This window comes from Thunnus albacares, chromosome 15, assembly GCF_914725855.1.
Source record: "Thunnus albacares chromosome 15, fThuAlb1.1, whole genome shotgun sequence".
Classification (NCBI taxonomy): Eukaryota; Metazoa; Chordata; class Actinopteri; order Scombriformes; family Scombridae; genus Thunnus; species Thunnus albacares.
This window is the reverse complement of record NC_058120.1, coordinates 13,795,842-13,814,434: the sequence shown is the minus strand read 5'-3', so window position 1 is coordinate 13,814,434 and position 18,593 is coordinate 13,795,842. Positions and strand designations below refer to the sequence as shown.

General features: G+C 40.9%; 1 protein-coding gene across 1 annotated transcript; it reads left to right on the top strand.

Moving 5' to 3' along the window:
- Positions 1 to 657: 657 nt before the first annotated feature.
- ubr1 (ubiquitin protein ligase E3 component n-recognin 1) lies at positions 658 to 18,277 on the top strand. The gene is made up of 47 exons (XM_044374772.1): positions 658 to 759; positions 2,395 to 2,654; positions 5,678 to 5,756; positions 6,133 to 6,243; positions 7,481 to 7,608; positions 7,699 to 7,837; positions 7,977 to 8,039; positions 8,166 to 8,289; positions 8,527 to 8,628; positions 8,726 to 8,814; positions 8,906 to 9,004; positions 9,149 to 9,306; positions 9,402 to 9,501; positions 9,612 to 9,740; positions 9,911 to 10,091; positions 10,188 to 10,240; positions 10,429 to 10,539; positions 10,649 to 10,714; positions 10,817 to 10,918; positions 11,008 to 11,071; positions 11,162 to 11,286; positions 11,385 to 11,437; positions 11,528 to 11,630; positions 11,723 to 11,771; positions 11,870 to 12,024; positions 12,115 to 12,214; positions 12,328 to 12,431; positions 12,546 to 12,626; positions 13,053 to 13,234; positions 13,334 to 13,542; positions 13,634 to 13,733; positions 13,847 to 13,999; positions 14,096 to 14,196; positions 14,307 to 14,406; positions 14,498 to 14,646; positions 14,728 to 14,783; positions 14,875 to 14,971; positions 15,087 to 15,154; positions 15,520 to 15,667; positions 15,819 to 15,906; positions 16,516 to 16,652; positions 16,734 to 16,842; positions 16,944 to 17,000; positions 17,088 to 17,165; positions 17,258 to 17,428; positions 17,519 to 17,620; positions 17,758 to 18,277. Exons 1-47 carry the CDS (start codon positions 715 to 717, stop codon positions 17,897 to 17,899), a joined length of 5,220 nt encoding a protein of 1,739 aa, XP_044230707.1. The 5' UTR covers positions 658 to 714; the 3' UTR covers positions 17,900 to 18,277.
- Positions 18,278 to 18,593: the final 316 nt, after the last annotated feature.

Below are 18,593 nucleotides of genomic sequence, written 5' to 3'. Positions count from 1 at the left end.
TCACACATGTTGTAAGTGAGGCTTTCTATAAATAAAGTGATACACAGGTCAGTGTAAGGGCTATATAAACCTTGATCGCTATAGTGTCATTGTTAGTTGAATTATGTCCATACAACGAAGTTTTAACAAAAACAACATTCATAACTTATTGACTTAAAACATCATGAAGTACTTACACGCTGCCACCAGAGGGCGCGTGTATTTTCCATCTAACAGGATGTTTTGTTTACAACATTTTGACATGAATTAGAATCTGAATAATCTTTATTGGCCAAGTATGTTTACGCATGTAGAAATTTTAGTGTCTGTCAGTGTACTTCCATAAAAAAACAACACAACAATCTTCAGATATGACTATATACAAGTGAAACCGTTTCTGTGAACTGTAAACAGGATGAGAATAGTGCAAAGAAGTGAAGAGTGCTGAGATAAATATTAAATGGTAAAAAAAAAAGTCATGTTATTTTATATACATGTAGTCAGTGGTTATGTACAGTATATACAGCCTGGTCAAATATACAGTAAATAAGAACATTACTGATAGAAATACGGACACATCTTCAAAGGAGTGTCCTATTTGTTCAATAAATGAGTGTTAACTACATATAAATATATTTAACTCCCATCAATTATGGTCTAAAGTAGTCGCAAAAGGTTTCTATTACAGGGGGAACAGTCTCCTAGCGACACCTCCTCCTTTACGGCAAATGGAATATGGCGGAGGGTGAGAAATCCCTCAGCGGACTGGAGCTCAGCAAGGTATGATTTTCAAATAGCTGATATACAACTGACAGTGAATACTGAGAGTCGGGGACAGAATATAATAAATTATAATGCGCTAGTAACTTTATACAATATAGTTTGATAGTGCAGTGAAAGGACACCCGACTTGTCAAGCTAGCAATTGCAGCTAGCTGTTGTGCTAGCTACCTAAAATGGTTAAAATGTCTCTGCGGTTCCTTAAAGGTCTGCTCACGGACAGTGGGTGGATATTATATAATGCGGGCTTTCTCGGAGTCAGGACTTGCTTGTGCAGACAGCATTGTCGGTATAAACATGGCCACCGTGAGTCCCCCGTGTTGTGTAAATTTCTCCTTGTTATGTTGGTAGCCGCTTTTGTCCAACGCGCTTCAACATTAGTAAGTTAGCCGTGAGTCAATAAAATGTGAGCATCACTGTTTTTTTTGGACCTCAGACTCTTCAAACACCATTGTTTGAAAGTGAAACTGACTTGTGTTTTCATGTCGTTAAATATTTACAGCTTGACACTCGTGGTGAAGTTGACTGTATGGCATAAATTTACATGAAACAAAACAGAAATGACTCGCATTGCTTGTAGCAGACGTGGCGTATTATACTGAACTGTTGGCGCAAGTTATTGCTGAAGCAGCAGAATAAAACATGCAAATTTACTTGATATCTAGTGTAACTCTAGCTTCCACGTACAGTGGGTATGCCACTACAGTAAGTGATTGCCAACACGAATGCTGTTTAAATGAGCACATCATTTTTGTCTGCACCAACTAACCCTCACCCATCCAAACACTTGGCTGCTGTGACTGGAAAAAAAAGGCTTTGCTAAAAGAAAACTATGTCTAAATTCAAATTCAGGCACAGCTGTAAGGACAGTAAAACAATTTTTTTCTAAGAGGAAAGTATGTTTCCAAGTCAACTGGTTATACCCTTTTTTTTACATGGAAAGGATTCACTCCATCTCTTATTGGCAGTTCTAATTAAGACCTTTGGCCAAAAAAACATGGTGCACCTTCCAGTCACTGCTTAACCAAAAGTAACACTGTCTATGTGCTGTGTATATATGTATATATATATATATATATATATATATATATATATATCATAGTATACTTTATAGATGTGTCAATACCATTATTAGTATTTTTTGTTAACACAGATCTCACCTAACCAACTGGAAAAACTATCCTATGTATTTGTGTGCACACCAGCAAGCGTCAATGTGCCACAGTAATTCAGTAGACATGTGGAAGAAGCAGTGTGATTTATTCCTTACTAATAACTCAACTAGTCACTGCCTGTTATTTTGTATTTACTCTCTTGCGTGTTGAATGAATTCAGGCTTTTTCTCTTTGATGCCTGGCTGGTTGCGGTGCATTGCTGATTTCAAAGACATAACAAAGTGAATGTTTTGTGGTGGCATAATCAGTCAGTGCAAAATAACTTTTATTTCTGCCTTTATCGCAAGTAACACTAAGAGTCAAAGCTTACATTGATTAGTAAACATGATGCATTGCATAAAGGTAAATATCTGCATATGATCCTTATGATAAAGACTAATCTATGCAGTTGTGTGTCATCAGGTGGAGACAGATGTGAGTCATTGCAAAACAGGTCACGCTCTCCTTTGTTGCCTTGCAGGAATGGCAGGAGGCCACAGACAGCAGGGCGGACCTGCTCCGCTACCTGAAGGAGCAGGTGCCTCAGATCTTCTGCCTGAAGAAGGAGTCCAGCCCTCTGGAGGAAGAGGAGCTCATGCAGAGCCGACTCCTCCACCCTCTGGAGTGCTTCCTGTTTGGAGAGGATCCTCAGGAGGGTTTGGAGAAGCTCAAGCAGGGCAGCACCTCCTCCCAGCTCTGTGGACGTGTCTTCAAAGAGGGAGAGACTGTCTACTCCTGCAGGTCTGAACACATCCTCTGATCAACTGTAAAGTTATTACAACCATACAGACAGTAGTTATTTTAGTTGCCCTCATTAATTGTTTTGACTATATGGTGATAAATGTCAAGATCTACAGTGTCATAGGGCATCCCAAAACTATTGTTTTGATTGTTACTAAAATTTAGCATGAAATAATGCAGATATCAGAATGTATTTGAACAATACTCAGCCCCAGTGGAGTCTGAGGTTACTGGATAAAGTATGAATCCACAGAGTTCAAAGATAGGAATATATCATAGAGGGTGTTTGACTTCATCAAGCCACTTCTATGGGAATTTCCTTGCTTCCATAGGTTACAGTTTGCTCCAATTATGCTACAACACCACAGTAGTGGGGCTAAAGGCCTTTACACACTGGACGTGATTTTTTTCGTGCCATTAATTCGCACGTCAATATATTTTTTCGAACTGTTGTTTGTGTTATGAGTACTTACACACAGAACGTGAATATTACGAGGCGAAAAAGCAACAAGGTCGATTTATCTGAGTTTTCACACAGCGAAAACCAAAAGTGTAATCTGCACAGACAGCTGTTTCTTGTGACGGCCTATGTGGGGTGTTGAATATCCTGCTGTATGTTTTGAACTTATTTACCGTATCTATATTGATTGATCAGCTCCAGGTCTGTCTGTGAGCACTGCAGGCAGACAGGTAGGTTCACTCGCTACAGTGGGCGGAGAAATAAAGCCAATGAATCAATACATTGATGTATCATGTATGATATGCATCATCACCATGTATTTATAAAAACAAACACTGTGGATTTCTTCCCATGGGGCGGACATGCAAACTGTTTTGGTTCAGTAACTTCCTGCTGTCAGTCAGCCTGGTGAAGGCAGTTTGTCCTCTCAGATTCCCAGGAGTTGCAGCTGACAGGCGGCTACTTATGTGGACATGAGACGCTGATCATCATCATCACTGGAGGATGATGTCAACATCCTCCAGTGATGATGATTTTGTCCTTCTTCTCCTCACTCGACAAAAGAAGAGGAGAGCGTTATATCTGCTCAATCCACACCGGCTCCGACCTGTGTTCAGCGTCTCTGTCCACAGAAGCAGCTGCTGGACAAACTGCTTTCACCAGGCTGACTGACAGCAGAATGAGCCGTCACAAATTCTGTCGCAAATTCGTATTGCTGCCGGTGTGAATAGCTTTGATGCGAACTATTCGCAGACGATTATGTCGCAATTTCGTGTCGTTTATTTGCATTGCTGTGTATGTGTAAAGGCCTTAAGCTGCAAAAAGTTTGATAAATTGCAACGTCTGTCCATCGTGAGTTTGACAATGTTATAGGAGCGCACCCTTATCAATTTTACTTTAATCAATCAATCATTGTGTATATCTACACCAACCATTTATGTAAGTTAAACTGTGCTCAGCAAGAAGCATTCACCTCGTAACATTTCTTAAATGTGGGAAACAAAATGTAGCCTATAAGTTGGCAGTGCAGCTATTGTTGATCTTGTGATTTTATACTGTTATCTTCAATTGTAAAGTGGCCTATATTAACCTGCTTTGTCATTGTGCATGCACTTACAATAGAGTTTGTGGATAAATATTGTGTAAACTGTGTAGTTACTCAGCTAGCATTCACTGGGTGTGGCCAGCCAACTGTCTGTGACCATCGGTGTAGATACTGCAACAAGATTCAGCATTTCATCTCAAGCATGCCATTTAAAAAGATTAATGTCAGAAAAATAAGTGAAGAAATGTGAGTACTTCTTGGTGGCAACACTATTTAATTTACATAATGTAATACAAAAAGGACCAGACAAATATATACTGTGCTGAACATAAGATAATTGAAGACTTTCAGAAGGACACCTACATATTCTCTTCCTGTTTTCAACATCTGTGGTCACCACCACAACAACCATGACACATTCCCCTGAAAGCCACCAGATAATACCGTCTCTGGTTAAACTGAAACATTGGTCGACCGATTAGAAGATTAAAATAGAAGTGAAACTAAAAGTATAAAAGTGCTGGCAACAAAATGAACTCTGCACCTCTGGTTTCTGTTTTTTAGGAACAGATACTAAACACAAGGTGATGTCTGAATAAACTTAACTCTGAATAAATAACTATGATAAAATTGCTCATGAAAGTTAGTAGTAGTTCACTAAAACTACAATAAGTACTAAAAAGCACAAGAGATTAGGTGAAAGTTGAGTAAAAGATGAATGTGATATGTAGTGAGTGTAAAAAGGTTGCTCCTCTCCCTTTTCACTAAGCCTTGGTTCCCAACATTACTTGTGTTTTTGTGTTAAATCACTAATTTCAGTCTAATGTTTGTGTTAATTTCAGTCATGTTGCACAAATGTGATATGGGTTTCAGTTGAGTATTTTGTATTTCACATTGTTACATTTTGTGTGTGTTATCAGTGTAGCTCACCCTGTGGTAGCCTGAGATGGTACGTTCTAGTTAGGCGAGGCTGAGAAGGTAAAAGGCCAGTCACTGGTCTATTGAATGCAATAGGGGAGAGAGTAGGTGGCAGCTTGCTGTGAAGCTGCAGATTTTATTTGTTTGTTGCGATGGCGTAAGTTATCGTTGTTGAATTTCCCAGGGTTCATTTTTGCCTCTGTGTCGTTCATACTTTTGTTAATAAATGTCACTTTTTGTGCACATACTTCGGCCTGCCAACCTGTTTTTTTCCAACATCCCTTTAAAGGTTTCCTGTGCTCAAATACCAGCTTCTGCCCTTTATACGGGGTGGCGCCACTACAGTGAGACTTGTATGTACTTGTATGTTTGACAACACAAAATACAAAATAATAATAAAACTGAGTTGCTCAATTTGATCAGCGCTAGCTAACTGAAGCAGCATGTCCTCTAACATCAGAAAATACATTTTCCACTTTACAAGAGATGATCATTGCTTCACTTTGTTTATTGCAGTTAGGGTGAAACTGCACTCAAGAGGTGGTACAAGTTGTTGACATATGTCCAATCGGGTAACAAATCCTTTTCAACTCATTGCAGGGATTGTGCGATAGATCCCACTTGTGTCCTGTGCATGGACTGCTTCCAGGATAGTGTGCACAAAAGCCATCGTTACAAGGTCAGTGTCAATGTGGATGTTTACATTTTTATAATTAAATTCAAATCATTTCATGAGTGTTTAATTGTCAAAGACGCTAATCATGATTTTGCCTTAACAGATTAACAGATTTTATTTGAGTTCGAGTCAGTCAGAGCCAACTTGTTGCTAGCTGTCAATCACAATTTCATTAGATCATTTTTGTGCATCCACCTTAAATTTTGGGAAAAACACTTCAAAAAGATATGATTGGTTCAGATTTAGTGATTGAGTTTATTATTTTGTGTCACAGTGTCACATAATAATGCATCCCCCAGCTAAAGCAGTTGCATAACTTAATTGCGGATGTGTATATCCATTACTTATCAGTGACATACAGTATATGCATTTTTCTCAGATGCACGCGTCATCAGGCGGGGGGTTCTGTGATTGTGGGGACATAGAAGCCTGGAAGATTGGCCCCTGCTGCTCCAAACACGACCCAGGGGCAGCCACTGCCATGGTAACGGTGAGTTACATAATAGAGCGGAAAGAGGGACGTGGGAGGGGCGTACTTGTCCCATTCTGTGTCAGTGAACCCCAGAATGCTTATTTTCCCATCTTAGGCTTGATGCTGCTCTCTTAGCTGCAGCTTTGGCTCCGGAAATGAGAAAGAAAAAAACACTTTGTTGACCTGCATCAACTGAGAAAATTTATAACTACTTTAAGAGAGGGGGGGGGGGGACTGAGAGCAAATAAACTAGTGGGAAAAAGTTGTGGGTGAGACAGATTGAAAGCAGCCTTTCTACAATTGAATGGTGCAGGGATGTATTCAGTTTAATGCTTGGGTTACAGCTTTTCCCACCAAACTGCCACCTGGTACACATTTTGATCGGTTGTTGCTGTTCAGCACTTGTTTGTTAGGCCTATCTTTGCTGATCACAGCGTTTGGGCTTTCCTTTGATAAGATCATGTTCAGGGGCTTTGAGCAGACATGCAGCTTGACAGCTCTGTGCCTTTTTTCCGTAAACAGCAGGTGCCTCTATTAACACAGACATCGCTGGCCCCGGTCCGCCAGGCTGCTTTGTGTTCTCTACACCAGATCCAAACCTGTGCTTAACAAGCAGTGACACATCACATGACCACAACAGCATCTCCACACTGAACATGAAAAGCCCATCATGCTGTTCCAGACCTCTCGTTGTTTAGATTGGGGTAGATTCCAGTGCTTTTTCTCACACAGTAGTGTGACGTAGAGATTGATGTAAATATACAGACTCACTATATGTTTTGTTTAGTTTGTGTGTTAAATGTCAGACATTTGTACGAAATACTGAGCTGCTATGTGGAATGTTTGCTCTCAGGGGATTTGATATTAATGTTATCAGGCCAGATGTTTATTTTTCTCTTATTAAGCCAAATATGCAGACCAGTTCCTTGTCACATTATGGAGTCACTGCTAGTGACACAGGAAATAGGGATTTGTAAAGGTTATAACAGGAAACATTTCAGTGAAATTGCATATTGGTGTTGAAATATGTCTCTGTCTTTGCACTCATGTGCTTGTAGTGATGCAGCATTTTTATTAAATCACTTTAGGCTTATTATTGACATAACTAACAAATGACAATTTGCAATGTGTGAGAAATGTTTCTGTCAAGTGGAAGACAATGTTTCAAGGAAGTTATTTTTGGAGAAGTAGAGCTCTGGGGAGTGCTGGTGCTGTGCTCAAAAAATGTCCTGTGTGATTCTCTCCTCCCTTGCAGGATGAGTGTGTGTTGGAGCCTGAGTTATACGAGCGTGCTGAGAAGCTATTCCGGGTATTACTGTGCTACGTCACAGATTTCCTGGTGTGGGAGGAGAACTTTGAGCTATCAGCTGAACTCCAGCCGCGGTACGGCCTGTGTGATCACACACACATATAAAAAACCATATGCAAAGTGCCCAGCTTTACTTTTAACAGTGTATTTCTCCATCCATGCAGGACAAAAGACAATGCATACTACTGTGTGCTGTACAATGATGAGCACCACTCATACGACCATGTGATCTACACCCTGCAGCGCTCTGTTTACTGCGATCAGGCGGAGGCACAGACACACACATCACTCATTGACAAGGAGGTATTTTCTGAGTTTCATCTGCTTGTGACTTTCAGTTTACATTACTGCCATGTTAAAGGAAGCTACATAGAATTGCACTGTATAATTTCACTCAATAGCAGATAATCTCATTTTGTAAATATTGTTAACTGTTGCACAGGGTCGGCGGGCAGTAAAGAGAGGAACCTTTCGATCATGCCAGCAAGCAAAAGACCTCATCAAGGTAAATACCAGCCACTGATTTTGTGCCAATTTAGACATATAGATATTAATTCTTGAACCTGAGGCCATTACTGTTCAGTTTTTCCACATTTCACTGAGCTCTAATTCTTTCACTGCTGTGTTGCAGTCCAACTCCGAGCACATTTCCCTGCAGCCACTACGTGTAGAGATCCTTCATGCAACAGTGATGGCTCATCAGACGTTCGCTCTGCGCCTCGGCTCCTGGTTCCAAAAGATCATCAGTTACTCAGGTGCTGCCATCATCGTCACTGTACTTGCACTAAATAAGTCTCACAGCTTTACATACAGTTTGTGTAACTTTGACATGTGCATTTTCTATACCTGGAGAGACTGCAGTTACTGATGATTAGTGATTAGTTTGCTTGGGCTGTTTTTTCTAGTTACTGGTTTCTGATGGCTATAGTGCACATTTGTACATGTACAGTTGTATGTCTTGTGACTAGGAACCTTTTGTGTGTCTTGTGCAGTGGGCTTCAGACAGGCCTTCTCACAGGTGGCACTGGAGCCCAACGAAGACAACCCTTGCCTCATCAGCAGACTCATGCTTCACGATGCCAGGATGTACAAAGGCAAGTACATCTGACATTGATTTTCATACATAATAGCAACTTATTCTCACCTTGATTTCATACACTCACACAGAGATTTTTTTCTTATTTCTTCAAGGAGCTCGCAAGATAGTACATGAACTGATTTTCTGTACTATGCTTATGGAGACAGAATTCAAGAGGCTTTTTGCAATCGAGTTTACAAAGGTAAAATAAAACAATTAGAATGTTTATTTTATTTTTTTGGAAGTTCTTTTGCATAATTAAATGAGTACATGTCCCATCTTTGTCTTTTCAGCACTATAAGCAGCTGCAAAAGGACTTCATCCTTGATGACCATGACAAGAGTATATCCATCACTGCACTGTCTGTTCAGATCTTCACTGTACCCACACTGGTGAGTGTTGTTTGTTGTAGGAGCGTCAGAGTGGGCTGAATATGGCATATCTTTAATAATTGTGCCTCTTCAAGAAGACATTATGTATCTGTGCCTTAACATTTTTGCCACACTTTTGTTCTCACATTCTTGTCCTTTCTCCAGGCCAGACAGCTGATTGAAGAAGGAAATGTCATCAAAGTGATTGTTGATACAGTCACAGCATTGCTGCATGAACATCTGGATGATAACAATCGCTTCTTCTTCCTGGGCTACAACTCTGACAAGTTCTCTCGCATCCAGGTCATTTTCAGCGACCTCAGGTGATTAAATGGGCAATAGATTTTAACAAGTCCTTTGTTCCCAACTCTTTTGGGAACAAAGGACTCTTTTATCTAAGATCTAACTCCTGTCTTAGGTATATTCTGATCAGTAAACCCCCAATGTGGACTGAAGAGCTGCGGAGAGAGTTCCTAGCGGGGTTCAAAATCTTTCTCGGGCTTCTCAAATGCATGCAGGTAATTATGGCAATGCTGATTCATTCTTTAATAGCAGGACTACTACACCAGGTTATGGTAACTCAGTAAACCAGATAAATAATGAATCTTCTTTCACTTTTTTTTATCAGGGCATGGAGGAAGTGAAGCGCCAGTTTGGTCAACACATTGCAGTAGAGCCAGAATGGGAAGCTGGCTTTTCTCTCCAGATCCAGCTCCGCCACATTCTTGCTATGTTCCAGGACTGGTGCGCATCTGATGTGAGTTGTCATGCATCGCATCCATCAAACCATTATTCCACAACTAGTGGGAGTGCATCTGTTACCCCCACCCCCCTTGTCAATTCCCTTTGAATGGACAGAAAAGACAGTAAGAAAGAGAGGAGTATATTTCTGCTTCACTCAATTACTGCTTATGTTTGCCCCCTCAGGAAGAGGTCTTGCTGCTTGCATTTAAAGAGTGCCACAAAGTCCTGATGCAGTGCAATAACCAGCCCTTCCACCGGGAGCCTACTGACTACTACATGTGCAAGCACATCCTTAATGTTCGTCCGTACAAAGTGTCTCAGGAGGCTGTCAGCATACACCTGCCCATTTCCAGGCTACTGGCTGGTAGGAGAACTAATATTTGCAAATCTCAGTGATTTATATCCGTATATTTTCTGTTAACTTTGAACTTAATACTGTGTCCATTTTTTTTATCTCTAGGCTTGTATGTACTTCTCTGCAGAACAGGGACAATTGAACGTCTGCATGATCCTGTAAGTCATGTGAAAAATGGTGTTTATCACCATTTGTTCATCCCTAGTGATAAATGTTTAGTAAGCTTCCTGTGTCAGTGAGACAACAGTCAAATACTCAATGATTGCACTGTTGTTGTACTTAATGGGTGAAATGTCTTAATCGCCAGTGTTGTCATTCATCTTAATGTTAAGCCTGTTTGTTGCAGGAGAGCTATGACTTCACCCAGCTGGCAGAGCATCCTCTGCGCTGTGTGGTGCTGGCTGCACAGGTCTCAGCTGAAATGTGGCGGAGAAACGGGCTCTCATTGGTCAGCCAGGTATATTGCATTTTATTTTTGGAAATTCAAGGCATTCATTCTCTCTCCCTGTGTTATAATATGTTTGACTAATAATTAACAAATTTAAATTTTTTTTTCACATGATCAGGTCTATTACTATCAGGATGTGAAATGCAGGGACGAGATGTACGATAAAGATGTTCTCATGCTTCAGGTTGGTGCCAATTTTCCTCATGCTTTTAACTTTGAACCTTTTTATGCATGTAATGTGGTGATATCATATGAACCCTGCCCCCCTTCTGCAAATTGTTTACAGATAGCTGCTTCCAAAATGGATGCCAACCACTTCCTCATGCTGATCTTGTTGAGATTCGAGCTCTTTGATTATTTTAATGGAAGTTGTTCAAGCAAAGACCAAGTAAGGAACACCTAAAGTAATCATTCATGGAAAAAAGGTTTTGTGCCACTAAATGCTTTACTTTTAATGACATGCGACTTAATTTACAGGATGAGTTGATACAGTGGAATCGACTGACAGAAGAGATGCTGTACCTCCTGATCGTCATCGTTGGTACCGTGTTACATTCTACTAATCAAAATTGGGAGGTTACTTAGTTGATATGAACCACACAATAGTGTCTGATCAGTGTTGTGTTTCCAGGTGAGCGCTATGTCCCTGGGATCAGTCAGGTGACGAAAGAGGATGTGACAATGAGAGAGGTCGTCCACCTGCTGTGCATTGAGCCCATGGCTCACAGTAGCCTGGTCAAAGGCCTGCCAGAGAATGTAAGATACTGTCTTAATTATAGATTATTAATTATAGTCTTAGTTCTCATAATTGAAGAGTCATAAAATAAAACAAACACAAAATGTTTTCCTTGTAGGAGAGCCGTGAAACTGGCCTGGAGAGTGTAATTACCAAAGTTGCCACCTTCAAGTACGTAAAGAGTGTGAAACCACTTGTGAGTTTCATCTTGACAATAATTTTCGAGGAAGTTTAATCTGTCTATTCTGCTTCTGTTTGTAGAAAACCAGGAGTGTCAGGACATGGATTATATGAAGTGAAAAAGGAGCGTCTGGTAGAATTCAACCCTTTCTACTACCATTATTCAAGATCCCAGCATAGCAAGGTAACTCAATGCCTCAACACCAGTTTCACTTTAAATGGACGCAATTTATGTTGAATATCCCTCCCTTCATTCTTATTTTTGACCTGTTCTAGGCAGAAGAGTCTCAAAAGAAGAGGAGAGTTCAGGAGGGCAATGATAAAGGTGATTGCTCTCCTGCACCAAGAAGTGACCCTCTTCTTTACACTATTTACTAATTAATAAACTCTACTAACGGTGCTTTTGTCTGTGTTTGTGCTCAGCTCTGCGTCCTCCAGTGCCCCCAGCCTTCTGCCCAGCTTTCTCCAGCATCGTGCGTCTTCTCTGCTGCGACATTATTGTCCACATCCTCAGACGCGTCCTGCAGAGAGCTGCAGAGGACCGAGCGACTCATTGGACAGAAGCAATGATCCAGAGGGTAAACACTACATTTATCTTTATCTTTCCAGCATTACTATTTGTTACACAGACCACATTTAGTAACAAAATGCACGTTGTTATGACACAGGCCTTGCACCTGATCGGTCAGGCATTGCTTGAAGAGAAAACACAGCTTGAGGACAGCACTGTGGAGGATGTGACCTTTGATTTCAGTGTTAAGGCCCGAGGTAAGTGAAAACAGATTAGCAGTTGTTTTATCATTATTCACTAACTATCTTTTATAGCTATCAGAGGTATGACCTGGCTTGGTAAATTTTTATGACTTTAATGTCTCTTTTAGGAATTGGTTCAGAGCACAGCAAGTCAGTGTTCCTCTTGTTGTCCAAGATTAAGGCTCTTCCTTCCCTTGAAGCCCAAAAAGACATGGTCAAATGGGTTCTACAGGTAGGCTCATCAGTTAGCAGTTTCCAAACTAGATTTTTATTATTTGCGTTGCATAACTTTTTGTATTGTCTTTGTAGATGCCTCCAACATTTTGTATTAATGTTTTTGTGCTAGATGTTTGAGATTGTCAAGTGCCTCAGAGAGAAGTCCAGTCCAACAGCCTCTGTGAGCATGGAGACAACCAAACCAGAGGAGGTAAAAGAACAATGAATGATGAATTTATTAATACACTTGACGAGACTTGATGGGACCTACAGTAGCTCTATAATGAACCAGCCATGGGCAGTGATTTGTCTTCGTTTCCTCAGACATTATAAAAGAAATTAATCTATCTGTGTTACACACTGCAATTGGGCATTTAAATATAAGTTTGTATATCTGTATGTAAGACAATCTACTTTAGTGAAAAACAATAGCTAACTGGATCAAGTGAGATAAATACTGATTTCTGGCCTCCAAGAACCACAGACTCACTCAACACTCATCAAAATCATACTCATTTACATCTCCGTCATCACTTCACATAAAAATATCTGACCATTTCTAACCTCACCCTTAGTCTTAACAATTGTGCATCCTCTCTGTATAAAAAGTCTCTGACTTGTTTTTGCTTTGGTCCAGAGTGCTCAGGACAAAGAAAAAGCTGAGCGGAAAAGGAAGGCGGAGGCAGCCAAACTCCACCGGCAGAAAATCATGGCCCAGATGTCAGCGATGCAGAAAAACTTCATTGAGTCCAATAAGATGCTGTATGACAACATGCCAGAGAGCGGGGCACAGGGAGAGACTGTTACATCTACTGAGAGGTGAACTTTCTAAAAATGGATGTTTCCTGGTCTGAAACTGAATCAATTAAACAGAATCAATTTGATTAATTCCAATTTGGGTAATGTTTATTCATCTAGCTGTGCCATGGAGCACAGGGAGCTGTGTGTAGCCATCGGACCCCACCGAGGCTCCACCCCAGCCGAAAGGGAGGTGCTTACCTGCATTCTTTGCCAGGAGGAGCAGGAAGTGGCGGTCCAGGCTCCTGCCATGGTGCTGACTGCGTGTGTCCAGAGATCCACAGTGCTGACTCAGTGCAGAGGAAAGATACCAACCAACAGAGCAGATGGTCAGTTTCATTCACTGTAACTGCAATTTTATGGGAAAAATCAGACTCAAACTTATCTGACTCATATTTTCATTGTATTTTTATCTTAAAGGGACGGGGACGTCATATCCCCTCTTCATGCCTCCTGAACTGGCTGTGGGGGCCCACACTGGCAGCTGTGGACACGTCATGCATGCCACATGTTGGCAGAAGTGAGTCATCACAAAACAAATTTGGCCATTTTTGGAATTATTTTTCTCACATTGCTCCTCTGTTTTTGGTCTACTGGAAGGCACATATAGTTATCATCTTCTCTGTTTTTTAGATATTTTGAGGCAGTCCAGAATACAACCAGAAACCGGCTCCATGCCGAACTGATCATCGACCTGGAGAATGGGGAGTACTTGTGTCCCCTGTGCAAGTCACTGTGCAATACTGTTGTCCCTCTCATCCCTATGGAACAGCTAACATTCAACTAGTAAGTCCAGTCTACCTTCCTTAGGCCAATCTGCAATGATATGTTGGAGGTACAGATACATAGAGGCTATTTTAATGTTTCTGTCATTGTGTATAGTGAAAATGCAGAGATAATTGGCCAGCATTTGACCATGCCTCGCTGGATCCAGATCATCTCTGCCAGGATTAAAGGACTCAAGTCAATCACTCAGGATAATGGCAAGACAAGCGAACATTCCATACATGCATCTATTTCAACAACTCTGCAATTTAAAGCTGGTGATCATGTGAAATAACAGGGTCTTTTTTTTTTCCTGTCTATCTTGCAGATTGCAACACAGAAAGCAGTAGTGGTGATGGAGACACAGGGCTGTGTGGAGAGGGCCAGCCAGACTTTAGATCCATTCTGAGCTATGGTGTACAAGAACCGTGAGTGACACCGTCCACTCCGTCAGTATTACTCAAAGTTATGTTTCTTGTAGCACAGCAGTCCGAAGTCTCTTTTGCTGCTTGTTTTTAGGAGAAAGTTCTCAGACAGCGTAGCAGAGATGCTGGTTGTGTGCGCCACCACGGTCCACAGGGTTGGTCTGCAGACGGCACCCAATGAGATGTGCCCACGTGTGCCCCTTATGGCTTGGAACACATGTGCCTTCACTATTCAGGCCATTGGTAAGACTCCTCATTTTAGCTTCTCTATATCCTTTCTTTCATTTTTAAATTATCTAAATATATACGTGTGTGTCCTTGCAGAAAACATATTGCAGGAAGAGGGCAAGCCACTCTTTGGGTCCTTACAAAACAGACAGGTACTGACTAGCACACAGTTCTCACATATAATGCATGTCATGGTTTGAATTTTTTTAGATATCGTTTTTGTGAAATACTTCTCCATTTTAGCATGCAGGTCTGAAGGCGATTGTTCAGTTTTCAGCAGCCCAGAGATTTAAGAGCTCCCAGTCTGTCATCCAAAGGCATTTCACCGATATGTTGGGAGGTACCTGGTCCATCTAATCATAATTAAAATGCATTATAAAGCAAATGGAGTTCTCCTTTGTGTATGAAATGTACAATATAAGTTAATTTTGCCTTTGCCTTGGTTCTCTTCCCAGTCTTGCTGCCTGTCCTGAACAGAAAGACCTCCCCCTCTCTTCTGGAGGTTGACTTCTTCCATCTTCTGGTAGGTCTTCAATAATGGGAACAACTGTGTCGAGAATAGACTCCAACTTGTCTTGTCCTCATCTCAGAATAAGTTATTTGACTTTATTCTGTCACACAGTAACTTAATTAATGTATTTTTTATGTGTGAATCACTGTTAATAAATACAAAATAATGATTATAGATATGTGTTCATGCTTTCAAAATGCGCAAACTTGTTGCCAAGAGTTTTGTTTTTTAATATAATCTTGATTTCTCAAATTTGACTGAAAATTAATTAAAAAAACCCAAAAAACTAGCTCTTTTAGGCTTTTACTTGAATTTATTCATTTGTCAGAATTGGTGTAACCGTTTTGTTTTGTGTGTGTGTGTGTGTGTTTTGTCAGGTGGGTTTGGTGTTGTCTATACCCTCACTGTATCAGGAGGAAGCTGTAGACTTACAGCCGTCTGCTGTCAGCTCTGCCTACAACCATCTGCACATCCTACATCTGGTCACCATGGCTCATGTGCTGCAGATCCTCCTCTCCTCTGCAGGTACAAACAGTCAAAACTCAACTATACAAACTGGTCTATTAGTACTGCTGATATCTACAATTCACTGAACTCCTACGGAGTGCTTACAAGTAGCAGTATAAAGTGATAAAGATGATTATGGTGATTAAATAAAGGATGAATTTCTGTGCAGATTTCCCTGCTGTAGCGGGTGGAGAAGACACAGAGGAGGCCAGAGTGGCGGGAGAGCTGTACTCTACAGTGTCACAACACACTGGAAGGTACAAGTGCTACACATCATCCTGTCATTTATCTGCTGAAATGCTGGAGCATAATTCTTTTATAAGTTGTTTGTTGTTGGATATAAACCAATATTGATAAAAGTCACACTAGTAAGCTAAGAATTTTTCTTGGAAAAAAAAAAGTGAAAGTGTTAAAGTACGTCTAAGGGGCAACTTTGAGAGATCTCCATAATCACAGACTAACTGACTTGAATGTGGATCATGTAGTCCAATAAACATCTGTCTGTGTGGATTAGATCACAACTGTTGCAGTGTTAGTACAGCGCCATGGCTAAGGGTTTTCTTTTGGAGTTGAAGGCACAAACATCTTTTGTCAAGGAAAAATATACTGGATACATGTTCCCTCATGAGCCACCAATAATTGCATTGAGTATGGAGAAAGTTTGTTGTAGCAGGCGGAAGGGGCCAGTTATTTTTCATTTCCCTGTTTTATAATCAAATTTGACAGGAATCGACCACACCCGATGTAATGGAGACTCATGCCCACGCAAACATTGCTCCTTGCCATCAAGGCCATGCTGCATGCTCAGAAGTACATGTACGATAATGTAGCTTATTTTACAGATTGTTCTGTGGTTTCCCCATCAGGCTGATTCCAGACGTGTCCGGCAGCTCTGTGGCTGAAAGAGTGAGGAGAGGAATAGAACCTTTCCTGCGCTGTGCTGCTCTCTTTTTCAATTGCCTTACAGGAGTACATCCTCCTGAGGATCTTTTTAGTTCTTCTGGTAAGTGAAATGTAATTGCTATATCATCATATCATGCTGTATATACTAGTGAATTCAGGCTCGACATTTGGTCTATTGCAGTTACATCTCAAGGACAGGTGGAGGCACTATGCAGTTATTTGGCACTACCCTCCAACGTGTTCCAGCTCTTCCAGGAGCACAGAGACACTGTTACTCCACTCCTGCACACGTAAGTGATAAACATTGAAGCAAGGTCAATGTATTTAATCTGTGATGTCTTAGTATTCAGGCGAGTAGTTTTGTTTCATAAATGTTTATTTTCTCTCTAAGGTGGTGTGGGAGCCCAGCTATAACCAAAGCCCTGAAAGGCAAAATCCAGACAGTCAGGTAGACTTGGTGTTAATTCAGTCACCCTTTTTGTTTTTGTAATTGAACATCTCCTAATAATTAATCAATAAACTCATATTTCTACAGATATCCTAGGAGAAGGAATCGATTAATTGAGCTTCCTGAGGATTACAGTGCTCTCCTCAATCAAGCCAGCCATTTTCAGTAAGTGGAAAAAAAAACAGAGTCCTTTCATTCAGTGAAAAATTCTGCCTCTGATGTTCACCCTTCTTGTCTTCTCTACACTTTGTCCTCAGATGTCCCAAGTCTACAGATGACGAGAGGAAGCACCCGACCCTGTGCCTGTTCTGTGGGGCCATGCTCTGCTCTCAGAGCTCCTGCTGTCTCAGTAAGCTGGACGGGGAAGACGTGGGAGCTTGCACCGCCCACGCTGCTACCTGTGGCGCAGGAGTGGGCATGTTCCTCAGGTAGGTCACTGGGACCTAGAGATTAAGAGTATTATTTTTCAGTTGTAAAATGTGCTTTTGATATTCATTTTATTGATTTGATGTTGACAGGATAAGAGAGTGTGAAATCGTACTGATGGCCAGTAAAACCCGAGGAAGCACATATCCTGCTCCTTATCTGGATGATTATGGAGAGACTGATCCTCACCTTGTGTAAGAATTGTTGATTTAATTGACTTGGTGTCGATATATATGGCCACAAAGTACATATTTTCATCATTTCAAATGTATTTTTTGTTCTCTTGAACAAACACTTTAATGAAATAGATCCTCTGTCTTTTCATTTCCAGGCGGGGCAATCCATTGCACCTTTGTCCAGAGCGTTACAGGAAGCTGAACCAGCTGTGGCAGCAGCACTGCATCCTGGAGGAAATCGCCCGCAGCCTGGAGGTGGTCAACGTTATGTTTGCATTCGAGTGGCAGATGTTGTGATGATTGGTCCAGCTGCGGCGGCCGGGAAATAAAGAGCACAGCCATAGAGCACAGTCTGCTCCAGTGCTCCCTAGGCTTACACACACACACACACACATACACACATACATACACACCCAAACAACTAACCCTCCTACAATCAAAGGAGGCCTGAGTGGCCAACCCCTCCCTGATGAAACCCCTGCTGGAGTCCAGAGAGATGGGACGGTCAGATGAGGAAGAGGAGGATGAAGGATAATGGATGGTGATGGATAATGAGCAAAACCGAAGTCGCCTTGTTTTAATTTGATTGTCTGCTCTGAGAATGAGTTTCTCCTAGAGTAATGTTATTTGCAAAGAGGCTCATTCAAATAAAGACAAACATCAGATACACACTAACATGTTTCTGTTATCAGTTTATGGATTTGATTTCTGTCCTCAGTAATGCTGTGAATCTTATGAATTCTCTTTTTGTGTTAGAAATTCTTATTTGTCATAAGTTATAATTGTTGATTTCTGCTGTTGTGGAGGGTACATTCATTTGGAAGTTTTTTGGGATGGCCAGAGACCATTTTTTGCTTTTTCCCCATTAATTATATAGATGGTCCAAATTACAGGGCCATATCTTATTATCACCTTTCCTCATATATGTATGTATATATATATATACACACACATATATAATGGATAAAACATTTATAGAATATACATTATT

What these genes read in the sequence shown, in the direction of transcription:
- ubr1 (XM_044374772.1), top strand. Translation starts at nt 715, where the DNA reads ATGGCGGAGGGTGAGAAATCCCTCAGCGGACTGGAGCTCAGCAAG. An exon ending in TTGAACGTCTGCATGATCCT is followed by an intron (nt 10,241 to 10,428) that starts GTAAGTCATGTG and finishes TGTTTGTTGCAG; the next exon opens with GAGAGCTATGACTTCACCCA. An exon ending in TCAAAGGCCTGCCAGAGAAT is followed by an intron (nt 11,287 to 11,384) that starts GTAAGATACTGT and finishes TTTTCCTTGTAG; the next exon opens with GAGAGCCGTGAAACTGGCCT.